The 22,702-nt window shown below is 35.1% G+C and overlaps 1 protein-coding gene across 10 annotated transcripts in view; it reads right to left on the bottom strand.

Annotated features, from left to right (window-relative positions):
- Positions 1–22,702, bottom strand: part of ens (MAP7 domain containing protein ensconsin) — a 380,882-nt gene that overhangs the window by 214,682 nt on the left and 143,498 nt on the right. The window contains exon 1 of one of the 10 annotated variants that reach the window (XM_089640512.1): positions 12,365–13,632. The exons of 8 other annotated variants lie outside the window; for them this stretch is intronic. In XM_089640512.1, the coding sequence (XP_089496638.1) occupies positions 12,365–12,533 (169 nt within the window). In that variant the 5' untranslated portion in view covers positions 12,534–13,632. Of the gene's footprint in view, positions 1–12,364; positions 13,633–22,702 lie in introns of those variants that run through there. One more of the 10 variants, XM_089640508.1, reaches the window with a different exon arrangement.

The following is a 22,702-nucleotide window of genomic DNA, read 5'->3' as shown; positions in this document are numbered from 1 at the left end:
CAAATTTTTACGCTATCCTTTAAATTTTTTTGTGAATGACATGTTTTAATTTTATCAGGAAGAATGTTGTAAAGTCTTGTCGCAAGATATCTAAAATTCCGTTGACCAAAAGTAGTGTGCGTTACAGGAATTTGAAGTAAGTCTTTGTTATTGCTTATCCAAAAATAATAACATTGAAAAGATCAAGTCAGAAATAGTTATGTAGGTAGGTACCCACCTAGTATTACATTAAATCCGTATGTTTACCTATGATGGTAATAATAGTCCCAGCGAGAGATCGCACGTGACGTCATCGTTCTCGTATCTTCTGAGCGGAGAAAAACGAGTAAAAAAACGGCTTTTTTATCAAGATACTGTTAAAAATGTGACTGCATGACCATTTCCTAAAAAAAATTGGTCATTCAGAATATATTTGAACACGTGTTCACGCAGGTGGCTTTGTCATAGCATATTCGTACTTTACTGAATTACGAAATTTATTTTTATTAATTTATTATACGATATTTGTCAAATCATTAGTTATAGGCCTCCAGTCCCGCTTTTAACAGGAAAACGAATAATTTTAACAAATTTTTATTATTGAACAGTTTAATGTAGATAACTCTGTCCTATCGTCCACACGCACACGCACACATGGGGCGGCTATTTTGGATGTCTCCTAAATAATTCGCGTTCAGTCGAGTACTAACATAACGTACGTAATATAATTATTTTACGACTACCATTATACGGACATGAGAAAATCACCCGAATGATTTTTTTAAATTTATAAAAACAATAAGGATATTTTTTTTAAATCTCTGTGTGGGAAACACAGTCGAAATATTGTATAATCCGTGCATAACAAAGTTTATTTAGTTATTTTATTTGATCATAATTTGTCCTTATGCTCCTTTCAACAGATGTGCATACTTATTTGAAAAATTAAAACTAAAATGAATTAGGTAAGTGCCTACAACTCCCGAATACGCATGCTTATTCATCCGTTGAAATGATACTTTAAAAAAAAGTCGTAAATAAAAGTAAAATAATTATTTTGGAAACTGATACAAATTTATCTTTTATTATTCATCCTGTTTACGAAAAATACTGCCCGAGAAAAGCAAATATCAGCTGATCCAACACACTATCATAAATTACAAGTTGGGATTGAGTTGATAAATGGTCCACCTTTTCTAGATACTGCCAAAACAATTCCAAATGAAATGGAAAGAAGTATGAAATTATTAATATCGAACCAAAATTCGTACAATTCATACAGCAGCAAAGTGGAGTGAGACGCTAGTTTGGAATCAAATATTTACACTTTAAGTGAAACGAAAAGATTCTGGTAAAATAAAGAATGAATGAGGGTTATCGGAACAGCAGAGATAATGCTTTGAACAAACTGAATGGCTGAACTAGGATCATCCGATAAGAAAAATGCTCAGCTAAAAGAGATATTTTTTATTCCACTTGGCGCCGTTAACATCAGTAATGGAATCGTGTAATACAATGAGAGTAAAACAAAGCAGAGTAGCATGCTATGTGTTCCCGGTAGATGCAGTTGGTATTTGATAAGTTTAAATACGTGAAGGTCATTAAACAAAATTTTTAAAAGATTTCTAATAATCTTCCGGGGAGGGTCAAGGTGTTTTGAACAATGGTCCGATGCGCACTACTATAGATATACAGCCACTTGGTTGAGAATCATCAGAATTCTTTATTATTTTACTCACTGGCAACATTCCTTATAAGGACTTGGATACTATTGAAGTGGGAAGATGTTTTTTAGGTGTGTTCTCGGAGGTCGGGGGAGCTCTCAGTTCAGAGATAATTTATCTTCATCTCGAACAGCATCCGTCATCTCGTTAGGGCTATCAATGTATGATAACCAAAATGAAATACCATTTTTTCTAGTCAAAGAAAGGGAGATAATGGATGACCATAAAAACATTGTACCAGAACAAGCACATGTAACAATCTATACATTTGCACGCCTATGTAACAATGTATACATTTTTACGCTTACGTAACAATCTATACATTTGCACGCTTATGTAACAATCTATACAGTTTTACGCTTATGTGACAATCTATACATTTGCACGCTTATGTGACAATCTATATATTTGCACGCTTATGTAACAATCTATACATTTGCACGCTTATGTAACAATCTATACAGTTTTACGCTTATGTGACAATCTATACATATGCACGATTATGTAAAAATCTATAATTTTTTTATGATTATGTGACAATCCATGCATTTGCACGCCTATGTAACAATCTATAAATTTGCACGCTTATGTCACAATCTATACATTTGCACGCTTATGTGACAATCTATACATTTGAACGATTATGTAGCGCCCTTGAGGTGATTTATGGTGGATTTACTAGTGGCGCTATACAAATTATCCAAATATTATTATTATTAACTATCTATACATTTGCACGCTTATGTAACAATCTATACATTTGCACACTTATCGATGAAAACAAAATAATATTTATATTTATATTGATTAATAATTACCTATCACAAGTCAGTAGGTTGCCGTTAACTGAGACACTCCAAATATTACAATCCTTATAGGGGGTGGTAACTGTCTCGCTAAATTGCTTTCAAGAATTTAACAAAAAAAAAACTTTTTTCAAAAGTTAATGGGAAATAAAGCTATAAGAAGAACCGTCGTCAGAACCGTTATCGAAATTTAGTGCATTGTAGTCAACAACGGCCGAGTGGCCACTTTGCAGGCGGTCGAAACAAAACATGTACAAGCCCTCGACGTGAAACGTGAGGAAATTCCGAGTCCGTTGACAATAATACCAGAACACCGGTGGAGATTTGTTTTTGTGAAACAGACGGTTGTGTCAGTCACAAAAAGGGTCAGGAACCTGTCTGACGGTTGCGGAAGGAGCCGGCCTGCCCTCGATACACGGCCAATTATGGATGCAAATCACCGAACCAACCAAACAACCAACTGACTCATGCCTAATCGGGCACATTATTATGTCCAACTGAAGGAAATGCTGCTTTTGTCAAATAAAAATTATGTGCATTGGCATATTATCCACATATTTAAGAATCGTAACAATTTCGGAGTCTCGGTATAAAACAGGTCAGATGAACTTCGCTGAAAAAATATGGTATATCAATGCATGGGGTTTTAAATTGTATACACTGTTTGTACATTTGTTAGTCAAGTGGAATACCAATACTGTTAACTCAGCAAAGCCCAAGGATCGTTCTTTGGGAGATATAATACACATTTCATTGAAAATCAATTGTTGAATGACAGATCCAAGATAGTGGATAAAACCACTGTTAAAATTAACGCAAAGGAACGAGCCGTGCTAAAAAATTATGAGTATTTATTCACAAAAAACATACAATGTAAGTGTATATAACGCAAAAACAAAACAATCCGTTCTATAAGATCTAATATGATATTATTGTGGTGATTTCGACGTAAAGTTCACGTTTATATAATTTCAAGGTCAGACTAAATTAGTGCAATGAATATTACACCAAGTGACAATAATTTTACTCCTTGGGCATGATGACTTCATCTCCGTTGGTAAGGCCTCGGGATCTTCTGGTAATTAACTAAATTACGCTTAGAGAAGCAGTCAGATAAATGTTATCTACAAAAAAAACAAATTAATTTACTAGCTGTACCCCGCCACGCTTTGCTGTAGCTCAGTATGTCTATGCAGATAGATAAGCAATATAACGTATTGCTTTTACGTCCAACAGATAGCGCTGTTTAAAAAAAACGTATTTGTTTAACAGATGGCGCTGTTTCGTAAAAACTACCTGTCACAGGTCACAAGTGACATCTATATGATATAGGTTTATAAAAACACACGCGTATTCAAATGCAAAGTTGTGTCAAAATTTCAAAGCAATCGGGAACGAACTTTCGTAGATTTAAGATTTTGAACAAACGAACATTTAAATTTGTATTTATAATTAATAATGTTGGAATTCTTGCGCAAACGGGGTAGATATAAAACACTCGAAAGTGCTTAAGAAAATCGCGAGTTTTTGTGCAATTTAGATAATTCCGAGAATCGAACGCTGCAAACTGCAAGCATGGCAACATCGAACGCTTTTCAGTTTCGTGTTGAAATAATAATTATTGCTCGCCATAGCTCGGTGCATCGCCCGGCGGCATTTTGTAAACGAGCCGAGCAAACAATGCCAAACATTTATATGAGCGGATTATACGCTGCTAATTAAGCAGACGTGTGTAGCGTGCTTCTATGGCATACATGCTAACTGCCAGCTACAGGTCGGAAACCTTTTTTTTTTTTTAAGAGCTGAACATCACACTTGAGCTCTTATCAAAAATTGAGCTTGAAATGTTGGATCAGACGAATATATAATCAATATACAGGGTGTATCGGCACGTACCCGACAAACTTTAACCAGCTATTCCTTGGCACATTTGGAGTAAAAAATGTTATGGGCACTTTGCTGTCCGGTAACATTTTTTTTAATAAAAAATTTATCATTCATATTTTTACCACATGTCACCACTATTTTATCCTTTGTCACAGTTTGAAAACCCATCTGGCAATATTTTATTCGAGTTTCGTTGAATAATATACGTACGTACCTACATTGGCGCGCTTTTACAATCACAACGAAATGGCATGGCACCATTCGTCTCATTTTTAACTATTATTATTTAGTGTGTATGTAAGAGCGAAGACGCTTTTTGACACACTTGCTAATAACAGCTGTTGAACACGAGAAACAATGGCAATGACAGTGACGGAGTGTGGATTTTTTTATGATTTTTTGTTTTTAATTGAAAAAAATGTTACCGGACAGCAAAGTGCCAATAACATTTTTTACTCCAAATGTGCTAAGGAAAAGCTGGTTAAAGTTTGTCGGGTACGTGCCGATACACCCTGTATAAATAAAAATTCAGTCCTGTGAAACGTACCACAAACTCGTACGAACGAATGGGTCCTTTTTATCAACTCCTTTAAAATTAAAGAGTTGTTTAGTGAACTAAAAGACGAAGGATTGCAGATTACAACATACTTGTATTAACAAGCTGAACGATAAATATAATCGATTAGAAGCGTTGATTTAATCATTACTTTATGATGGTAAAATAAGGTTTAACCATTTCCACTCATATTCTGAATCAGGGTTTCTATTATTTCGTTTCTAACACGGTCGTCCCGAACACAATTGCAAATCATTGAGTCATTGTGAACTGTTGTTAATTCGTTGGCGATCTGCAGTCATGCTCGGAATGATGACAAGTTACCGATAAAACCTTTATCGATCGAATGTGCTAGATATACTGAGATTTTCCTGAGATAAATTTTAAGAAAAAATATTTCATATAAGCTTCAACCGGTTAATGACTCAGCTTCTATTGTTAAGAAAAATCATCAATAATAATGAAGGTGTTAATTAAATCAATGTGAAATCAAGAAGCGAATGATAAACGTATTTGATACACGATCCGATTGTATTCTCGGTAGTTATGATACTTGCTCAGAAAAGCGTTGTTAATGAACTAATAAGCGCAGACAAATAAAGTAAATTGTAGGCCATTGGATTGAGAAAACAAAGCATGAAGCAATGACGGACAAATGGCGCTAAGAAAATTACCAGTGACTTTACAAGGAGAGATAACGGAGCTGATATCATTACGAGTCTACTCGTAGGTACCTACCTACTGTGTGCAAGACAGAAATGTGGTTCCGATAAAGCCTACCCATAAAGATATTTATGGATGACATTTAGTGTCGCATTTGTAGCAATGAAATGGCAACAAGGTTTCGATACAACTATCCACAGTTCGTGCCCCTGGGACAACAAGGTTCTATCTGACATTTTGGCCGAATAGATTTTTCTATTTATCCCCTATCTAAAATATGTCCAACTTCTATATAATTGTGCAGATAATTATGCAACTATTTATTTTTCAGAATAACAAGGTTCCATTTGCAATATAGCACAAGAGATGATTTTAAAAAAAATCAGAAAACCAAGTTCCATTTGAAAATTTTACGGGCAACTTTAGTTCGTAGATAATCTGTTTGGAGCATAGTTCTATCTGCCAGTTGCTTCAAACATAAAAAAATTACATCCAAGAAAAAGTAAATACATGCAGAAATTACAGAAGATAATGTAATTGAATATTATTCGAGTTTGGACATTCTGTGCAAAAAAACAAAACATGAAAGATTAGATATAACGATATTGCTCTGCGTTTACGATTTTCAAAGGTTCTATATTTTTTCTACACAGTTTTTTGGCTAAATGTCACGTGTTTTTTTTGCATAGAATTAAATTTTCTTAAACTTAAATAAAATTCATTTACGATACGCTCATCATAATCACGTTTTCGTAAATTTGAAGTGTAATATTTTATTCGTGATTCTGAGAACATGTCAGTCTCATGCAGATGGCAAAGATAACCTTGACGCCCCAAAGACACAAACTGATAACGCAGATTTCAAAACGTATGTTAAAGGGATATAAAAATAAGCAGAATTTAATTACCTAAAAGTCATCCCTTGCTGTAAAGTCTCCTACAAATGTACAAGATGTGTGACCGTTCACACTTTGCATCACAGTGTAGGGATAAAAGCTTTGAAATGAGTTTCCCTCTGATATAATATGGAGACCTTTTCAAACATCACCTTCAAAGCGAAAAGCAAAACTAAAGGGCACCGCTCGCTTTAACCCTGCATTGAATAGATTCCTTTCCCTAACCCACCAAAAGACAATAAATATACATTTTATTTTTTAAACATTTTCGCTGTGCTGAAAAAAGTAACAAACTTTCGAACCCAATCTTAGGAATGCCAGGGGTAGAATGCGAATCGCCCGCCGTTCGCCGGCTGACACTATTTTCGTAATAACTTTTTGCAAATGAGGTTTTTTAAATTATACCGTTTTACCAGATAATGTATGTTTCTTTAAATACATATATCTATCCTAAGTATTTTCCCCAAGATAGCTACTTTTAATCAGAAAAAAGTTTTTTGCTCACTAATGTTAAAAAAATATATTTAATAAATAATAATTACGAAAATATTTACCAGTTTCATTATATTTTTCAGCTAAATAAGCGTTCTTTACATTGATAGCCCATACCTCTTGGAATGCTATAAATTGTTTGTACCGAACAACTACCGTCAGGGTCGACGCCACGACTTGCTCTGTATTCCACACGGAAGATCGGACGTAATGGCCCAGCATAGCATGACAAGAGGTATGGTGCTGCTAAATGATACCTCTAGGTCTCTTGACATTTTCAACATTGGCCTTGAAGATTTCCAAAGTCATTTTAGACAAGAATTCTAAAATATCGGTTATTGCTTTGTATATTTTTGTTATATTTTGTTATTTTCACGTGTAATTGTATTAGGATTGCATCTATCTGTAATGCAGAAATAAAAAAATAAAATAACAAGTCACATGAGGATTTCCTTCCTGTAAATAAATACACTACTATGACAAAAATCGGAATTCTGACATTTGACATGGAATTTTGACGAAAAAGTGACGAAACGACAATCTAGAAAAATATTAAGATATATTATTTCCTTGCCAAGTGAAAAAAAATATTTGTATGCTATTTTTAAGGTTCAAAATACCATAAACGGAGACAAGTCCCGTCTAGTACCAGCAAATCCACGGTGGTTTTCTTGCCACACTCGGGGCATAATCTGGGTCGGTTTGACCATTACTACTTGGTTACTATTCATTAAAGGCGTAGATCTCACCAATTCAATCTTTTGATAGGGTCATCAAGATAAGACAAGAATAAGTTTATATATCAGAACATGATCAAACATTGAACTATCATAAGATGGAGTCATCCGCCTAGGGAGGATCTGAAATAATTATTAAAAGGAATGTGTTAATTTAACAACAACAAAAAACAGATGTTCAGATTGTATTTACAGATGTATGGACCAGACACGTTGGAAGCTGCTTATCAAGAGATAATAAGTAATTTACAGAATGAGCACAGAATACAATTTTAAATTTGCAAGTAAAAAACGTAGCCTAGACGAGTTGCCAGACTGTTGCTTTAATTTAAACTTGAATTGTGTCAAAGATTATAATAAGCAGTTAAAACTTTTGTGCGTCAACAAACTAAGGCCAATTTAAACGGAAAAATGTTGATGTTGTCAAACATATGATGTTTAGCCAAAAAGAGAACTTGTGCAATTGCATTGGAATACAAACATTTGGAAGAAGACATAATAATGTGGTGTGACATTACAAATAAATAAAAAAATACAAATGTTTTTTTTTATTGTTATACAGTTAATTTGTAGAACTCCATTTTAATTTTAAGTTTTTCTTTCACATATATTGAATAATATTATTATTTAATTTATAAAAAACACTTTATTTATAAAAAAGTTAAACTGTCCAATTATTATTACAGTATGATAATGCCTTCGGAGAACGAAACGGCTGTCATGCGTTATAATAATTATACAACAGAAGTTGTTATTTTTTAAATTAAATAGTAAAATTATAGAATACTGTTGGGCCCAAGCACACATTGTCCTGCCACAGACCGCCTTATATTATGTAGGGAGGTTATAAGGTGTGGTTGTGTTTATTTTTGGATAAGAAATAATAACAAAATACCTTTATTTTAGATCTTGACAACAGCGCTACCTATCGGGTCCGAAACTATCATATCTTTCTTTTTTTTTTTTTTTTTTTTTTTATATATACAATAATATTATTATTGGGTTTATAAAAACAGTTTATTTTTAAACAAGTTCTGCTGTGTAATTATTATTACGCGTGACAGCTGTTTCAGTTTGATAATGCCTTCAGAGGGCGAAACAGCTGTCACGCGTAATAATAATTACACAGCAGAACTCGTTTAAAAATAAACTGTTTTTATAAACCCAATAATAATATTATTGTATATATAAAAAATAAAAAAATAAAATGGAGTTCTACAAATTAAACTTAATAACAATAAATAAAAAAAATCATATCTTTCAATTTTGATCCAACAAAACACATTCGAAAAATGTCATTGAAATCGATTGGGCGGTTTCGGAGATTACTATTATTTATTATGATACGCATGAATATTACGTAAAATTATTAGAAATTATACGTAACTTCATAAATAGTTGTGGAAAGTCAAGTTACTTTGATATGTTTTTTAAACACAGAAATCACGTAAAAAGCAGCGATTTTATTAGAGAGACAGATAGTCATGTAAAAAGAAATCTCAATTTCTGCATCTAATTGTAATTAAAACATACAGTTTATTGCGGTTTTGATTGGCCTATTTATATTAGATCTATCAGTTAGTGAATTTACGTAGCATCACTAATCGGAAAGAAACAATTCACCGAGTTGTGTACCAAGACGAATCTCGCTTTCAGTACTCGTTATTTGCTAAAATTAATTAATTATGCATTCGGAAGAACTCCATCTGACAGGAGATCTACAGGTAGATTTCTCCATTAGTTCGAATGGTCAGCTTTTGGAAGCGAATATGTAATTAAACTAAACTGTTCTAATTAACGAAACAACAAATGAAATCCTCAGCACGGGAGATCGCATTGGGGATATCATTATATATATTTGTCACAAAAAAATAAAACAATAATTATTTATTTTTTTGTTTTTATTTTTAATGTGAAACCGCACAAGAGTCCCAACTGCTCCAAACTGTCTGGAGCCAGTGAGACTGTGGCATCCCCAATCTTCCACTGTGGAACGTGCCTATTAAACGTATTGTATTGGATTAAGTACGGATAATAACTTTATATTATCACTGAACGGAGAAAAATCAGTATTGCTAATGTATTAAAAACCTCTTCAAAACCGGTTAAAAACGGGATTACAACTTTTAGTAAATTCCGAACATATCGGAACACATGTTCATACACTTGCATTTGCCTTGATAATATACAATGACGAAATGCGGGAAACTTAGGGTTTTTATGAACATGTAAAAATACGTTCGTATTGTATTTATTATTACAAGAACAAATAAATAAAATCAAACTTTTTTTCCAAAAAACCTTATATTAAAAAAAAATATATGTATATATATATATATATATATATATATATATATATATATATATATATTATATTTATATTTTACACATAACATCATATTATAACATTGAATCTAAGTAAGAATCGTGGCTCCCTTATCAGGCACAAGAGCTCCTCTTTTCTGATAAGGTATACATGACCAATTATGTACCTAAATATTATATTTTGCAAAATATGTATGTATTAATGTAACTATGATCTATATTAAAATAATTAAAAAAAAAAATTATTTTGTTAGTATTTTTAAGTTTATTACGAAACCTATCAATTTATTCGTTAAGGGCCTGTTAATCACGCTTTTAATCGGATTACGGATAATTTTAAGAAATTCTTAATAAATTAGCAATAACCAATATTAGTATTTTTTGTCAGTGTAGAGAACTCGACTCCGACTTTCCTCAACGAATGGATAAAAACAAAATATGATATTCTTTAATTAATTGATATTTAAAAATGGGAGCTCATTATTCAAGATTTTTGACGATACAAACCAATGAATTTGCTGAATTATATAGTTAAGGCTCCGTGGTAAGCTTTCGAAAAGAAGAAGATTACTGAAGATGGTTTGAAAGAGAGATAATGTAAATATGAATGTTAGAGAGAGCGCGCTAATATAAATGATTATAATTAACAGGCGTAAGCGACTGTTGTGAAAATATTTAATAGAACACGACTTATTTAAAATAGAGCAAAAAATCTCTCAACAAATGTCTTAAGTAACATTTAAGGAAATACTGTGATTTTTTTCATACCTATAACATGTTAAATAACAGAACCAAATATGCATTTTGCAATTTTTGTAAATCGAGGAAATTTCATGTAATTACTATCTTAAAAAATAACACATGTTTTAAGAACTTAAAAACTAAAAAGTGTTCAAGGGAAGTATGTTGTATTACGTCCATAGAAATTCGGAATGCAGGGTCTTAAGATTTTCTGCTGTTCTAAGAAGTGATAACTTACAATTAAGAAGTGATAACTTAGAGCTAAGAAGTGATAACTTAGAACTAAAAATTGATAACTTGGAACTAATAAGTGATAACTTAGAACTAAGAACCACGACTCGTCATTACCATAATGATCGTGATCACAGTCACGATGAATCATTGCCAATCCATTCTAATACTATGCAATTTCAGCATGCCGTTTATTTATGAGTATGCAGATATCGCAACGCGAGTACCATAATATCACAGCAAAGGTTGATAAATACTCGTTGCGAAGTACAACCGGTACAATAAATAAATATAACTCTAAAGATATGAATCAGGAAATGATACGAAACTAATCTTTTTATGAATATAGACTATGAAAGAACGTGAAATTTGAGGAAGTAGTCACACTACGGCGAAACGGATTGAAAATCGGAAGTTTTTTTTTAGAGTCGAAGGTCGAAGCGATGCAACTGATTAAGACAGATAATCACAACATGATATTACGGTCTGAGGCAGTAAAGTCTTAGATCAATAACATCATCAGCTGTAGGCAGACTGATGGAACCTAAGCGCAAGCCAAATACTATTTTTGGTGATCGCGCTTTCGGAGCATCTAGGCCGAAGGCTTGGAATAAACTCCCTCCGGAACTAAGATCCATAACAACAGAATTCAGGTCTAAACTAAAAACTTACATTTTTAAGCTATCATACATACCCTTAAATTAAATATACCATTCCTGAGAGTAAGTCCAATTATGTCCTAAATCTTTTCCTAAATATGTAATTTAGATATGTAATCTCCATATATAGTTAATAATAACATAGATCATTGTAGAAATGTATTATATATTTATACAGCGCCCTTGACGTGATTTTGCACAAAAACGGAGCTATACAAATCATACAAATATTATTATTACGAACATAAAAAAATTACAAACTTGATACATCTAAAGCAAAACAAACTACATTCTAAAAATAATCTCACAAACTGGCGATTAAATAAAGTCTTCCACAATTTACAAAACATCCAACAAATACTTTATAAAAAAGTTTTATAAAAATACAAACATTCCAGGGTTACGACTAAACTGGCAATATTTGAAAATCTCCTACTACCATCAAATTAAACGGAAAACGTTGAGGCTACGATCATGATGGATGTGATGATGATGGGCACTGATGTTACAGGGATATGTCTATTTACTTTGCACGTGTTTTCATGCATACAACTTATCTATAAGAAATTCTATAAGTTAAACCCATGACACATATTATTCAGTTATTTTTGAAAACAAAGAGTTTAGAATCTGTTAAGGTTATCGGCTTTGGAGATCTTGAGACTCACATAGCCAGACGTGTCCCCTGGGTCCCGTGTGGAGCAGCTGCACGCTGAAGTCCAGTCCGGCCAGGTCCTGTCTCAGTTGCAGGTCGTCCATTCCAAGCACCCTCCCAGGCAGCAGGAACAGGTGGTCCGCCCCGTCAGCGGGCCCCGCGCGCCCCCGGGCTGCGAGCATGCTAACCACCGTTGGAATCAACGCTACACAGCTAACTCTTCAGTTCCAATCGACACTCCTTTGACAAAGTCCACGATGCACCAACAAATCTTAACACAATTGGCGTATGTCCAAATGTTGAAGAATACAGTTAGTAGTTGGCACAGTCCGTTCTTTCAAATTATAAGATGTCCGTAGTTTATGATCCAATCAACCCATGTTTTGATTTAGGAAGAGTATTTTGAGAGTGCCGTTGATCAACCACTTATTTACATCCAAAAGTAATCAACAATCCGTGATCACAGCTGACATTCAGGCAGTATGATCTTTGATGGATTCGGATGCTGCAGGATTGTCGCGTTCCAAACAGACCACATAAACTGGAGCACGTGGCGAAAAAGCCGGTCACAAGATCACCTCAGTTGTAATCCGAGATAGAGTGCGGTCAGTTCTACGATCAAAAAATAAACCGGAAAGTTCGACGCTAACGGCTGTCAAACAACAATGCTCTGGGCGTGCAGTTTAAACGCTTTTATTCCGTCTGTTATCACTTCTGCAAGATCTGTCACAATTTCGCTGTCAAACTAAACAACAAAAAAACGTTACATAACACACAAGTCGTTCGCTTTTAACTGGGTTATAGCTCGCTGTAACGAATTCAGCAGTTATTTTTTGCTTTTTGCCGAAGTATGCAAATGTTGCAAGAGGCGGTAGTGGGAGCCGGCCAGAGTGTCTCTTTCAACTAGATAATGAAGGAAGCGCTGTTTCGCCCACAAGTGACAAATGCATCCGAACCACGGCACACTATTGCACACAGCTGCACTCCTTACGTCACCGCGGAAGAACTCGTTAACTTCACACTGTTGCGATTATTATTGAAATATTCTAACACATTCCGCCAAATACAGACGATTAAAAATATGAATTTGCGCACTGTACAACCAGTTTAAGTCGTTGTAACTTAGGTAGAAATGTTTTTAGAGCATTCGGGTAGGGTTCTAAGCATGCTTTCTTCGCAAAAGCCGCGTCAACCGGCGTTTTCTTTTCACCGCGCTTTTCGAATATCGTAAATAGTTTTCCCGGACGGGCGACGAGGCTCTTCTTACACGAGCTATCGCGGCGAACGCGGCCGGCCGACTGGTGGCGGGCGGAGCGGCAGTGGGCGGCGAGGGAGGGCGGAGCAGCCTCCTCCCCCGCCCCTCTTCACTCCCCCACACGCGGAGCCTGGCTAAAAACCTATCATATGAAAATATTATGTGGAACTGGAAACTAAAAGCGAACGATTTTCATATTTGGAAATGGTTGAAATTTTGAAGTTTTTGTGAAGTGAAAAGCGGAAAGTGCCCGCTTCGATAAATACAATCCACTGCCGCCATTACGTCATTAGATATCCATCGATAGTCAATAAGCCATATAGATAATATTTTCCTCAAAAGGAGAAAATTTGTTTGTCTCAGTAACAACTAGAACGGTCATTCCTGGCGTTATGAAATTTTTACAGCTCTCTCTGTATTAAATGTTTAGTACGCAACGTCATTACTCTTTACCACCATGAGGTAAAAGAGCGAACTTAATAAATCATTCGATAATAGATATTTCAAATATAGAGTGCAAAGTATGGTATATTAGTAATCAGAAAAATGGGCAAAGCCAGGTAGTAAATAATAATTTTGATTTTGAAGAGCTTTATTATTTTACTGGCACAGAACCGTGAAAATCACGAGATATCATACATGTGGTATTTGTGAAGCTGAAAGTTTACATAAAGGACACATAACAATGACAATTGCTGCAGAATATACAAATTCACGAAAATGTACTAATTTAAAGGCAGTCACTTTATCGCTTGTCTGATTTCTTTAGATGTCAGGTCCAATTTTGAAAATGACAAATAAAATAATTATCTGTAAAACAAATCGCTTGTCTAAAATAATAAAATACAAATTGGAAAATGACACTTAAATTCAAAGCAAATCCGAGTTCCCGAGTTCATTGAACAAGAGTTACACAGACAGACACAACCGAAATTACTATTTTTGATAATGTACCTACACTTATAACTTATGTTGTATAATTATTTGTATTAATTAATAAATTAAGTATGACAATTGGTTCATGTTGTTCTGTGTCCAACGTACCTCGACTGAGACTTAATTAAATTAAGCAAGATGGTTAATGGGGTACAAGTAAATACAGATACTAGATATACAGATTAAACGACACGAGTCCCCCGTTTACTTCATTAACAAGGAACCAATTAATCCAAGCCGTAATAAATACTCCAAGGGATTAAAACAAACACCCAATCAAGGGACACATTCTGACTTCTGAAAAGTAGCTAAGCCAATAAAGCTTATCTCCAACGATGCGTCGAACATGGACTTCGATTTTGATGGAGTTTTAATCAGGAATAACGACAAGCCCCGGCTGATACGACTTCTGATCCAAATTCTATTACACGATCAGATATATACTTTCTGATAGTAAGTACAATGAATTTGGTACCATTAGTGTAACTTAACGACGCGACGGAAGAAGAAACTTTTCCAAAAGAATTCAATCGTGTCGTGATCGCCGCTCCATCAATCAATAACCCAGTTCGGTGGAGAAAACTTGTCTTCTGTCGCCATCATGTCACAGCTCATAAGTTTAACCAAAAACCCAGCTCAGTGGTTATGTAAACCCGACAAATGTGAAGAAAGCTTAACCGACAAAAATAGATAAAGCGGGGAATTGAAAAATATTCAGAGAGCTTTTACCCTTTAGGTTAATTTGTGCAAAAAAAAAACCAGCTAGAGTCAATTTGTGAGAAATATGATCTAAACGGTGTTAGAAAGAGAAAACACCGCGCTTCATATTCAATTAAGTTAACCACAAAATAATTAAAATGTACACCTCTATGAAACCAAAGGATCCGACCGCATTTGAGAAATAATTAAAATGTACACCTCTATGAAACCAAAGGATCCGACCGCATTTGAGAAATAATTAAAATGTACACCTCTATGAAACCAAAGGATCCGACCGCATTTGAGAAATAATTAAAATGTACACCTCTATGAAACCAAAGGATCCGACCGCATTTGAGAAATAATTAAAATGTACACCTCTATGAAACCAAAGGATCCGACCGCATTTGAGAAATAATTAAAATGTACACCTCTATGAAACCAAAGGATCCGACCGCATTTGAGAAATAATTAAAATGTACACCTCTATGAAACCAAAGGATCCGACCGCATTTGAGAAATAATTAAAATGTACACCTCTATGAAACCAAAGGATCCGACCGCATTTGAGAAATAATTAAAATGTACACCTCTATGAAACCAAAGGATCCGACCGCATTTGAGAAATAATTAAAATGTACACCTCTATGAAACCAAAGGATCCGACCGCATTTGAGAAATAATTAAAATGTACACCTCTATGAAACCAAAGGATCCGACCGCATTTGAGAAATAATTAAAATGTACACCTCTATGAAACCAAAGGATCCGACCGCATTTGAGAAATAATTAAAATGTACACCTCTATGAAACCAAAGGATCCGACCGCATTTGAGAAATAATTAAAATGTACACCTCTATGAAACCAAAGGATCCGACCGCATTTGAGAAATAATTAAAATGTACACCTCTATGAAACCAAAGGATCCGACCGCATTTGAGAAAAATTTATGACACATCGATTTTTTTTTACAAAAAACGATTTTAAAAAAAGGTGACACAAATGTTTATAATACATGTCTAATAAATACATGCTTTTTTTCGTTTACAGTGCATTTAGTTCGGTCTTTAAACGAAATAACGTAAGGTCAGCCATTTTTATGCTTGCATTCAAAAATGTATTTATTTAAAAAACCAAATGTTTAAATCTAATAATAAAATTTTAAAGCGTATATCATCACCTTTCCAAAACAGCTTTTAGTTTCCTGATAGTGTCAGAAATATTGCATTTGATTTGGGTTTTATTGCACGACGGGAACACAACACTTTTCCGACATTCTGACAGCGTCTTTAAGAAATATAATCAATATGCGAGGGGCCTAAGGGGTTAAATGCAGACTTAGTACCCTATTTTGCAAAGCTCTACTAGAAATACTGATCAACTTAATCCTATTAAATTTGCTTCGATTGCGCCTCTTCCGATGGAGATTAGGAAATGTTCAATCAATCTTAGGGAGATGAGCACTACGGAGGATTAAAGGTAGTTAAAGTACGTAATTAATTTCAAAGCTCTGCAGTACTAGTTTTGTAACTTAATGAGCGGGCAACCAGTCGAACTGCTGCCTGGAAAAATCAATGAAGCTTCGATTGGAAAATAGCTATTTGCTTTAATGTCCCACGTATTTTGTAGTTTTAATTGTATGAAATAAATAATACAGCCCAGCCAGATATCGATTTTAAAACTCATTTTCCAGTACGTTTTTTCAACCGCTTTTCGTGCGTTTGACCGAAACATGATTTAAGAGAATGACGATTTTTTTTTTGACGGTTTTAATCAAAATGCCTGTGTGTCAAAACCATTTAAGCTGACAAAGAAACCTTCGGTATTTATTGGAGGTCAAATTTCTAGTGATTTTATTGATTGATAAGAATTAGCCCTGACGTGAAACCACAGACATAGGAATTAATAGACGAGAAGATAATGGCGAGGGGTAAAATCAACTGTTGAAGAACGAAGGGGGTGAAGCTGACTGTGATTCGTCAATAAATCAATCTGACAGTAAATAGGCATCTCGCATTATAATATCACCATTTACTTCTTAAAAGTAAAATCTGCTTTTGAATGGATAGACATTTTTACATGGGAGCGCAAATTACTCGCCACGTTATGAACAAATTTGCGAAGTCCAAATTCGGCAAAAAAATTCGGTTCTATTTTCAGAGTCGACTATTTTGTTTAAGTATTTAGTTAAGACACTTTTATAAATGTTCATAATTTACTTCCCAGCAACCAACCAGGTTTGTGTTTCGCGTCCAGACATGTTTCTACAACTGATCCATATTATACAATGTGAATATGCTTAAAATAAAGTAAAATAATGCTTATATATGGAATGTAATACGACAATTGGGTTTATTCTCTTTTTCACATCTATTTTTACAAGTTTTCATAGTACAAGTCAACATTTTGCCGTGTTATTTCGTAAAATGAACCGATGATGCCTCGACCATAGTTCGCACAAGAATGATGACGTCACGTTTTCAAATTTCACTTGAGGCCATACGCGAGCACAACCGGCTCCAATGGAACCGGTATGGGGAGTGGGGATAATACGCTTTTAATCACTTAGGGCAGGTCTACTAATATTCATATGTCTATGCGTGAAATCAATAATTCTAAATGGCTTTGGTACAACACCATAATACTCCAAATAGTAGAAAACAAAGTCGCTCTCCGCGTCTGTCTGTTTGTGCGCTTAGTTCGTCTAAACTACGCAACAAATTTTGTTAGGGTTTTCACCATCATTTAGAGCAGGGGTCTCCAAAATTTTCAGCCGGAGGGCCACATTGACTACTCCAGTGAGTTCGGAGGGCCAAAACCGTTTTAATTTCTAGACACCCATATTTTCTGTCCTAGGGAGGGGGGGGGGTAGACAATAGAATTTTCAGGGATGAAAATATAGATTTAGATAACGTAGCTTTGAAGGTAATTTTTGATACTCGTTTCTCAGACCTTGATTTCATTGCGAATCAAATAAAGATTTTTCAAAAAAATCCTCTCGATATATTCGCGCACTTGTGGACGCAATGTATTGGTGCCAAGTACCTCGCCAACGAGCATATTTATTTATTCGCACGAAAAAATTCGCGGAGTTCTTGCCCCTTCTGAGCAAGGTCTTAGCCATTAGCTGTCGCGGGTCCTTGATGACACTGGTCATAAGATGTCGCGGGCCGGATGGAAGACACTGGCGGGCCGGATGCGGCCGTAGTTTGGAGACCCCTGATTTAGAGAATTTCTAACGGAAGGTTTTATATTTATAATACACACATATCATATTAATAATTTTTTGGGGCGCTTACATTGCTAACGCTGGCTACACCTTAAGAGACACGGAATTGTATATCTTAAAAGGGCCCACAGAAAAGTCCTCGATGGTATATGTCTATCTCCTAAGGATAACTCTCAGCAACGCCAGGTACACGTCAGCAAGTTAATTATAAATTGCACAATATTTTTAAATATCCCAAAAAAGGGCACTAAAATATGTAATGTTTGCTGAAATGCACAACAGATGGCATGTCAATGTGTATATGGAACAAGAAATTCAAATAATGATTGCTGCAAAGCATTTTTTTAATTCAAATACCTGCTGTTCATTGGGAATATGGTTTCCGTCGTGTCTAGTTAATCTATCCGAATTTACTTTAAAAAACATAATAATTGTGAAGGGTGACTAATTGTTCTGGGATTGAACTGCCAACTGCATGGAAAAACCAAAGCCTTACTATGGCAGGAATGAATCGCTTTCAAGTCAGTCCATCGTTCGATGGGTTCCATGATAACTCAACACAGTGATTATTCAACACACATTTAAAAAGTGATATAAAGTCATTAAAAACGATGAAAATTTTTTTTTTTACCTAACCTACTTAACTCAGTTAAAAAAGTTTTTGTTTTATCACTTTCCATGACTTTATATAACTTTTTAAAGATGTGATGAATTATCATTTTGATGATTTATCCGGTCACCCTTTCGATGTACGTTATTACTTTTATTATTTTTCTAAGGGTAGGAAAACCAGCTTTTGTTGGGGCTGTTTACACGCTCCAACTAGCTTCGTTATGTGACCAATCTCCCTGTATGATTTCTCCACCCCCTCCGTGGTGCTGTAATCCCACTCGCTCCAAGCAATCTGGACTAGTATTATTGTCATCACGAAAACAAAATATTGTGTGACGTGTAGTATAATAAATAATGTACTTATCACCTCTTTAAAAAGAGAAAGTTTACAAAAACTAAATTGGAATTCCAGCTCAAAAGCTCACAACACACGAAGGTTTGAGCGGCATACCTCGCACCACTAACTTGACACGGCGCCGCACGTTGGTTCTGTTTTATTACCAAAAGAAGACAGACACGAGACGATAAAAAACTTTACAACTCTTCAATAATTCAATACTCAGACTTTATACGAACTTTGAAAGACACAATACATTCTTTATTTTATAGGTAGGCTGTCTTTTGTTTGTTTCACCAAAGCGCTAAATCTATGTGCATACCTGCCAAAAGTATATTTCGTATCAGATTCAGATAGCTTAGAATGTATTATTGTATCTGTATGTGTCGTCCTTGAAGCAGCCGGCGTTATAGAAAATTAAAATCAGTACGGCCTTCCCTGTGTACAAGCGCAAGGCCGATCTGCTCGGCTTCCCTCGAGGATATGGTCGCATTAGGAATGGCTTCATTCTTCATACGTACCAACTGAACCTTGAAACTTGTTACATTAAGTCTTCAAATTAAAATGAAGAGTCACAAAGGTATTCGAGATATTCCAGCAATGGTAAGACTTACAACAACAAAGATTAAAATCAACACATAAAATAATACAATAGAACGTCTTAAAAACATTATCGTGATCAATTTTAGTTACTATGCTGTGTGGCGCTTCCTTCTTCTTTACCCAACGCTTCAGACAGTGTGATAGGTTCCATCATCAGGGCATTATGGTGAAGTATGTGTTTACGCATGTAGATGTAATAGTGTTGCGCTCGTTATTCCTCTCAGGGCCAGTATTTTAGAATAATAATTAGTGAAATTAATGTGGTTTTCGACGTTTAGTTTTGGTGTAGTCAGGTACCAGATACCAAGAACTATTAAGCAGATGGTGCTTTTGAAGAAGAATACGGTAATATTGAGGTCGAAAAATAGAAAAAAATAAATAAATTAGATTCTCGTAATACTTCAACAAAGTAACTCTAAGGGCCATTTGTTTCACGGAATTTGAACAAGATTTCATTCAATTTCAACCTTAATTTTCAAGTTCTGGTTATTATATCATAGTTGGCCAGTTGTTCACATAACTGAAATGATAAAGAAAACTTGAAATTTTATGATTGTTCAAATTCCGTAAAGCAGCTGGCCCTAAAAAATAATGGAAGTACAATATATTATAACAACTCGCACCGAATGCATGTTGAGCTATCCTGGTATTGCAATGCCATTGAGATCTTTACAGAAGAGCGTGCACTCCCGGATTCCGAGCCCTAATCATAGAACGTGCTTGCCACGTGCAAAAATCTTATGACTTGTGATGGCAGCACTGGGCTTCTGGCAGTGTCCCACTCACAAGCAATAAAAACCATCTTGTGACTTGTGACGGCAGCACGGGGCTTCTGGCAGTGTCCCACTCATAAGCAAGGAAAACTATCTTGTGACTTGTGATGGCAGCACTGGGATTCTGGCAGTGTCCCACTCATAAGCAATGAAAACCATCTTGTGACTTGTGATGGCAGCACTGGGCTTCTGAGCGTCCCACTCAGAAGCAATAAAGCGAATATTTGATGCCTTAGATTACTATGACTTGTGATGGCAGCACGGGGCGTCTGGCATGTCCCAATCACAAGCAATGAAGCCAATATCATGATGCCTTAGTACTAAAAGTGGAAGAAAGTTATACAAAAAGCTTTTGATCAAAATAACATGGAATTCCTCCACGATTAGACAGCTTCTAGTCACTCTTCGTTGAATTTTCTGTGGTGAGTAGGATGAGTAAAAAGGTGTGTATTTGATTAAATAAATTATTAGCGCCCGGTACGTGTTGTACGTAAATGAGCCCGCTTGGAAGAAGCACGGAATTCAACAACAAAGCGTTCGTGAACAGTGTAAGAATCGAATAATGATGTACAGTTTTTATTATTGCTAGTACAAGCTGGTACCGAATGGCTGTTCTAGCGATGGAAACATCTAGTACTGACGGAATCCAAATTATGGCTCCCGACTAGCAAGTAATAACAATTTAATTAAAACCACCATTCAGAATTGATACGTTGCTTGAAATGGCTTTGGCCGTGTTTGGTGACCAGATCTTAATAGCCAGGTACTTCCTCACCTTCCTCTTCCCCATCTCCTTCCCTTCCCACAACATACCCCAATTGGGGATGCCATAATCTCACTGGCTCCAGACGGTTGGAAGCAGTTGGCACTCTTTTGCGGTTTCGCATAAAAATATAAGATTTACACAAAAATTTCCATATCAGAAACAATACGTGACGTTCCAAAAATAATAATGACACTATTTTACGAATATTTTTAAAATATTTATGCTGAGGGATCAGTAGGATTTATAGGCCCTGTTAGGAGTTCTACCGAGCCGAACCCTCTGATATGAAAATATCTGGAGTCGGTGAATTATTTTCCCATTTGATCTCTGGTGAGTTGACGTGTTGTTGTTCTTGTATTGTTTTGTATTTATTTTACTTATATAATGCACTTGCATAGTGTTGATTGACTAGCTGATCATTTGTGGAAAAGTGAGTGGAAGGGTTTAATGTTTCCTATGGGGAAGATTTAACGAGGACATAAAGTCGGAAAAGGAAAAAAAAATCACACTGGGAGATCATTCAAAACCTAAGAAAAGTTAGTTTCTTTTAAATGTATGTTTTGAATTTTATGAATGTTAACTAAGGTTGACGAGTAGTAAAAAATATATATTTTTACAATTCTAACATAAAGTTGTAGCGCGAAAGTGCAGACAATAATTTACATCGATATGACGACGGAATTATTCATTGCATTGTGTTATTGTAAAAAAGTATATAAAAAATTTAATTGTTTCAAAATTCTTCACTCAAATCACCTCGGTTTACATACAGGTTAGGCAATTAAACTGGCCAAGACAATGGCGCTTTTCCTGGAAACGGAAGTCGCCATTTATGTCGGTGGCAAAAGCGCGGCAAATCCGTAGCAGCCTGTCTTTATCAGCATTTACTATAAAACTTACAACAATCCCAATACGTACAAGGTTTGTTAAACCCGAGGGCAAAAAATCATAACAAATGCATTATTCACAATTGCCGTCAAATACAAGAACGAAAAATCAAAGCCCGACAGATAAATGTTAGGTGGAAATTCTTTTCAAAAATTAAAAAAAAACTTTTCGCTACATGTGACATACATTGACTAAAGCGAAGCGAAGTACTGTTTCAACTAGACTGTTTGGCATTAAATAATCGGTCTATAA

The sequence above is a fragment of the Hesperophylax consimilis genome, chromosome 15, assembly GCF_061612785.1.
Source record: "Hesperophylax consimilis isolate HC1 chromosome 15, BYU_Hcon_1.0, whole genome shotgun sequence".
Classification (NCBI taxonomy): domain Eukaryota; kingdom Metazoa; phylum Arthropoda; class Insecta; order Trichoptera; family Limnephilidae; genus Hesperophylax; species Hesperophylax consimilis.
Note: the sequence above shows the minus strand (reverse complement) of the source record. Positions and strands in the feature narration are given on the sequence as shown.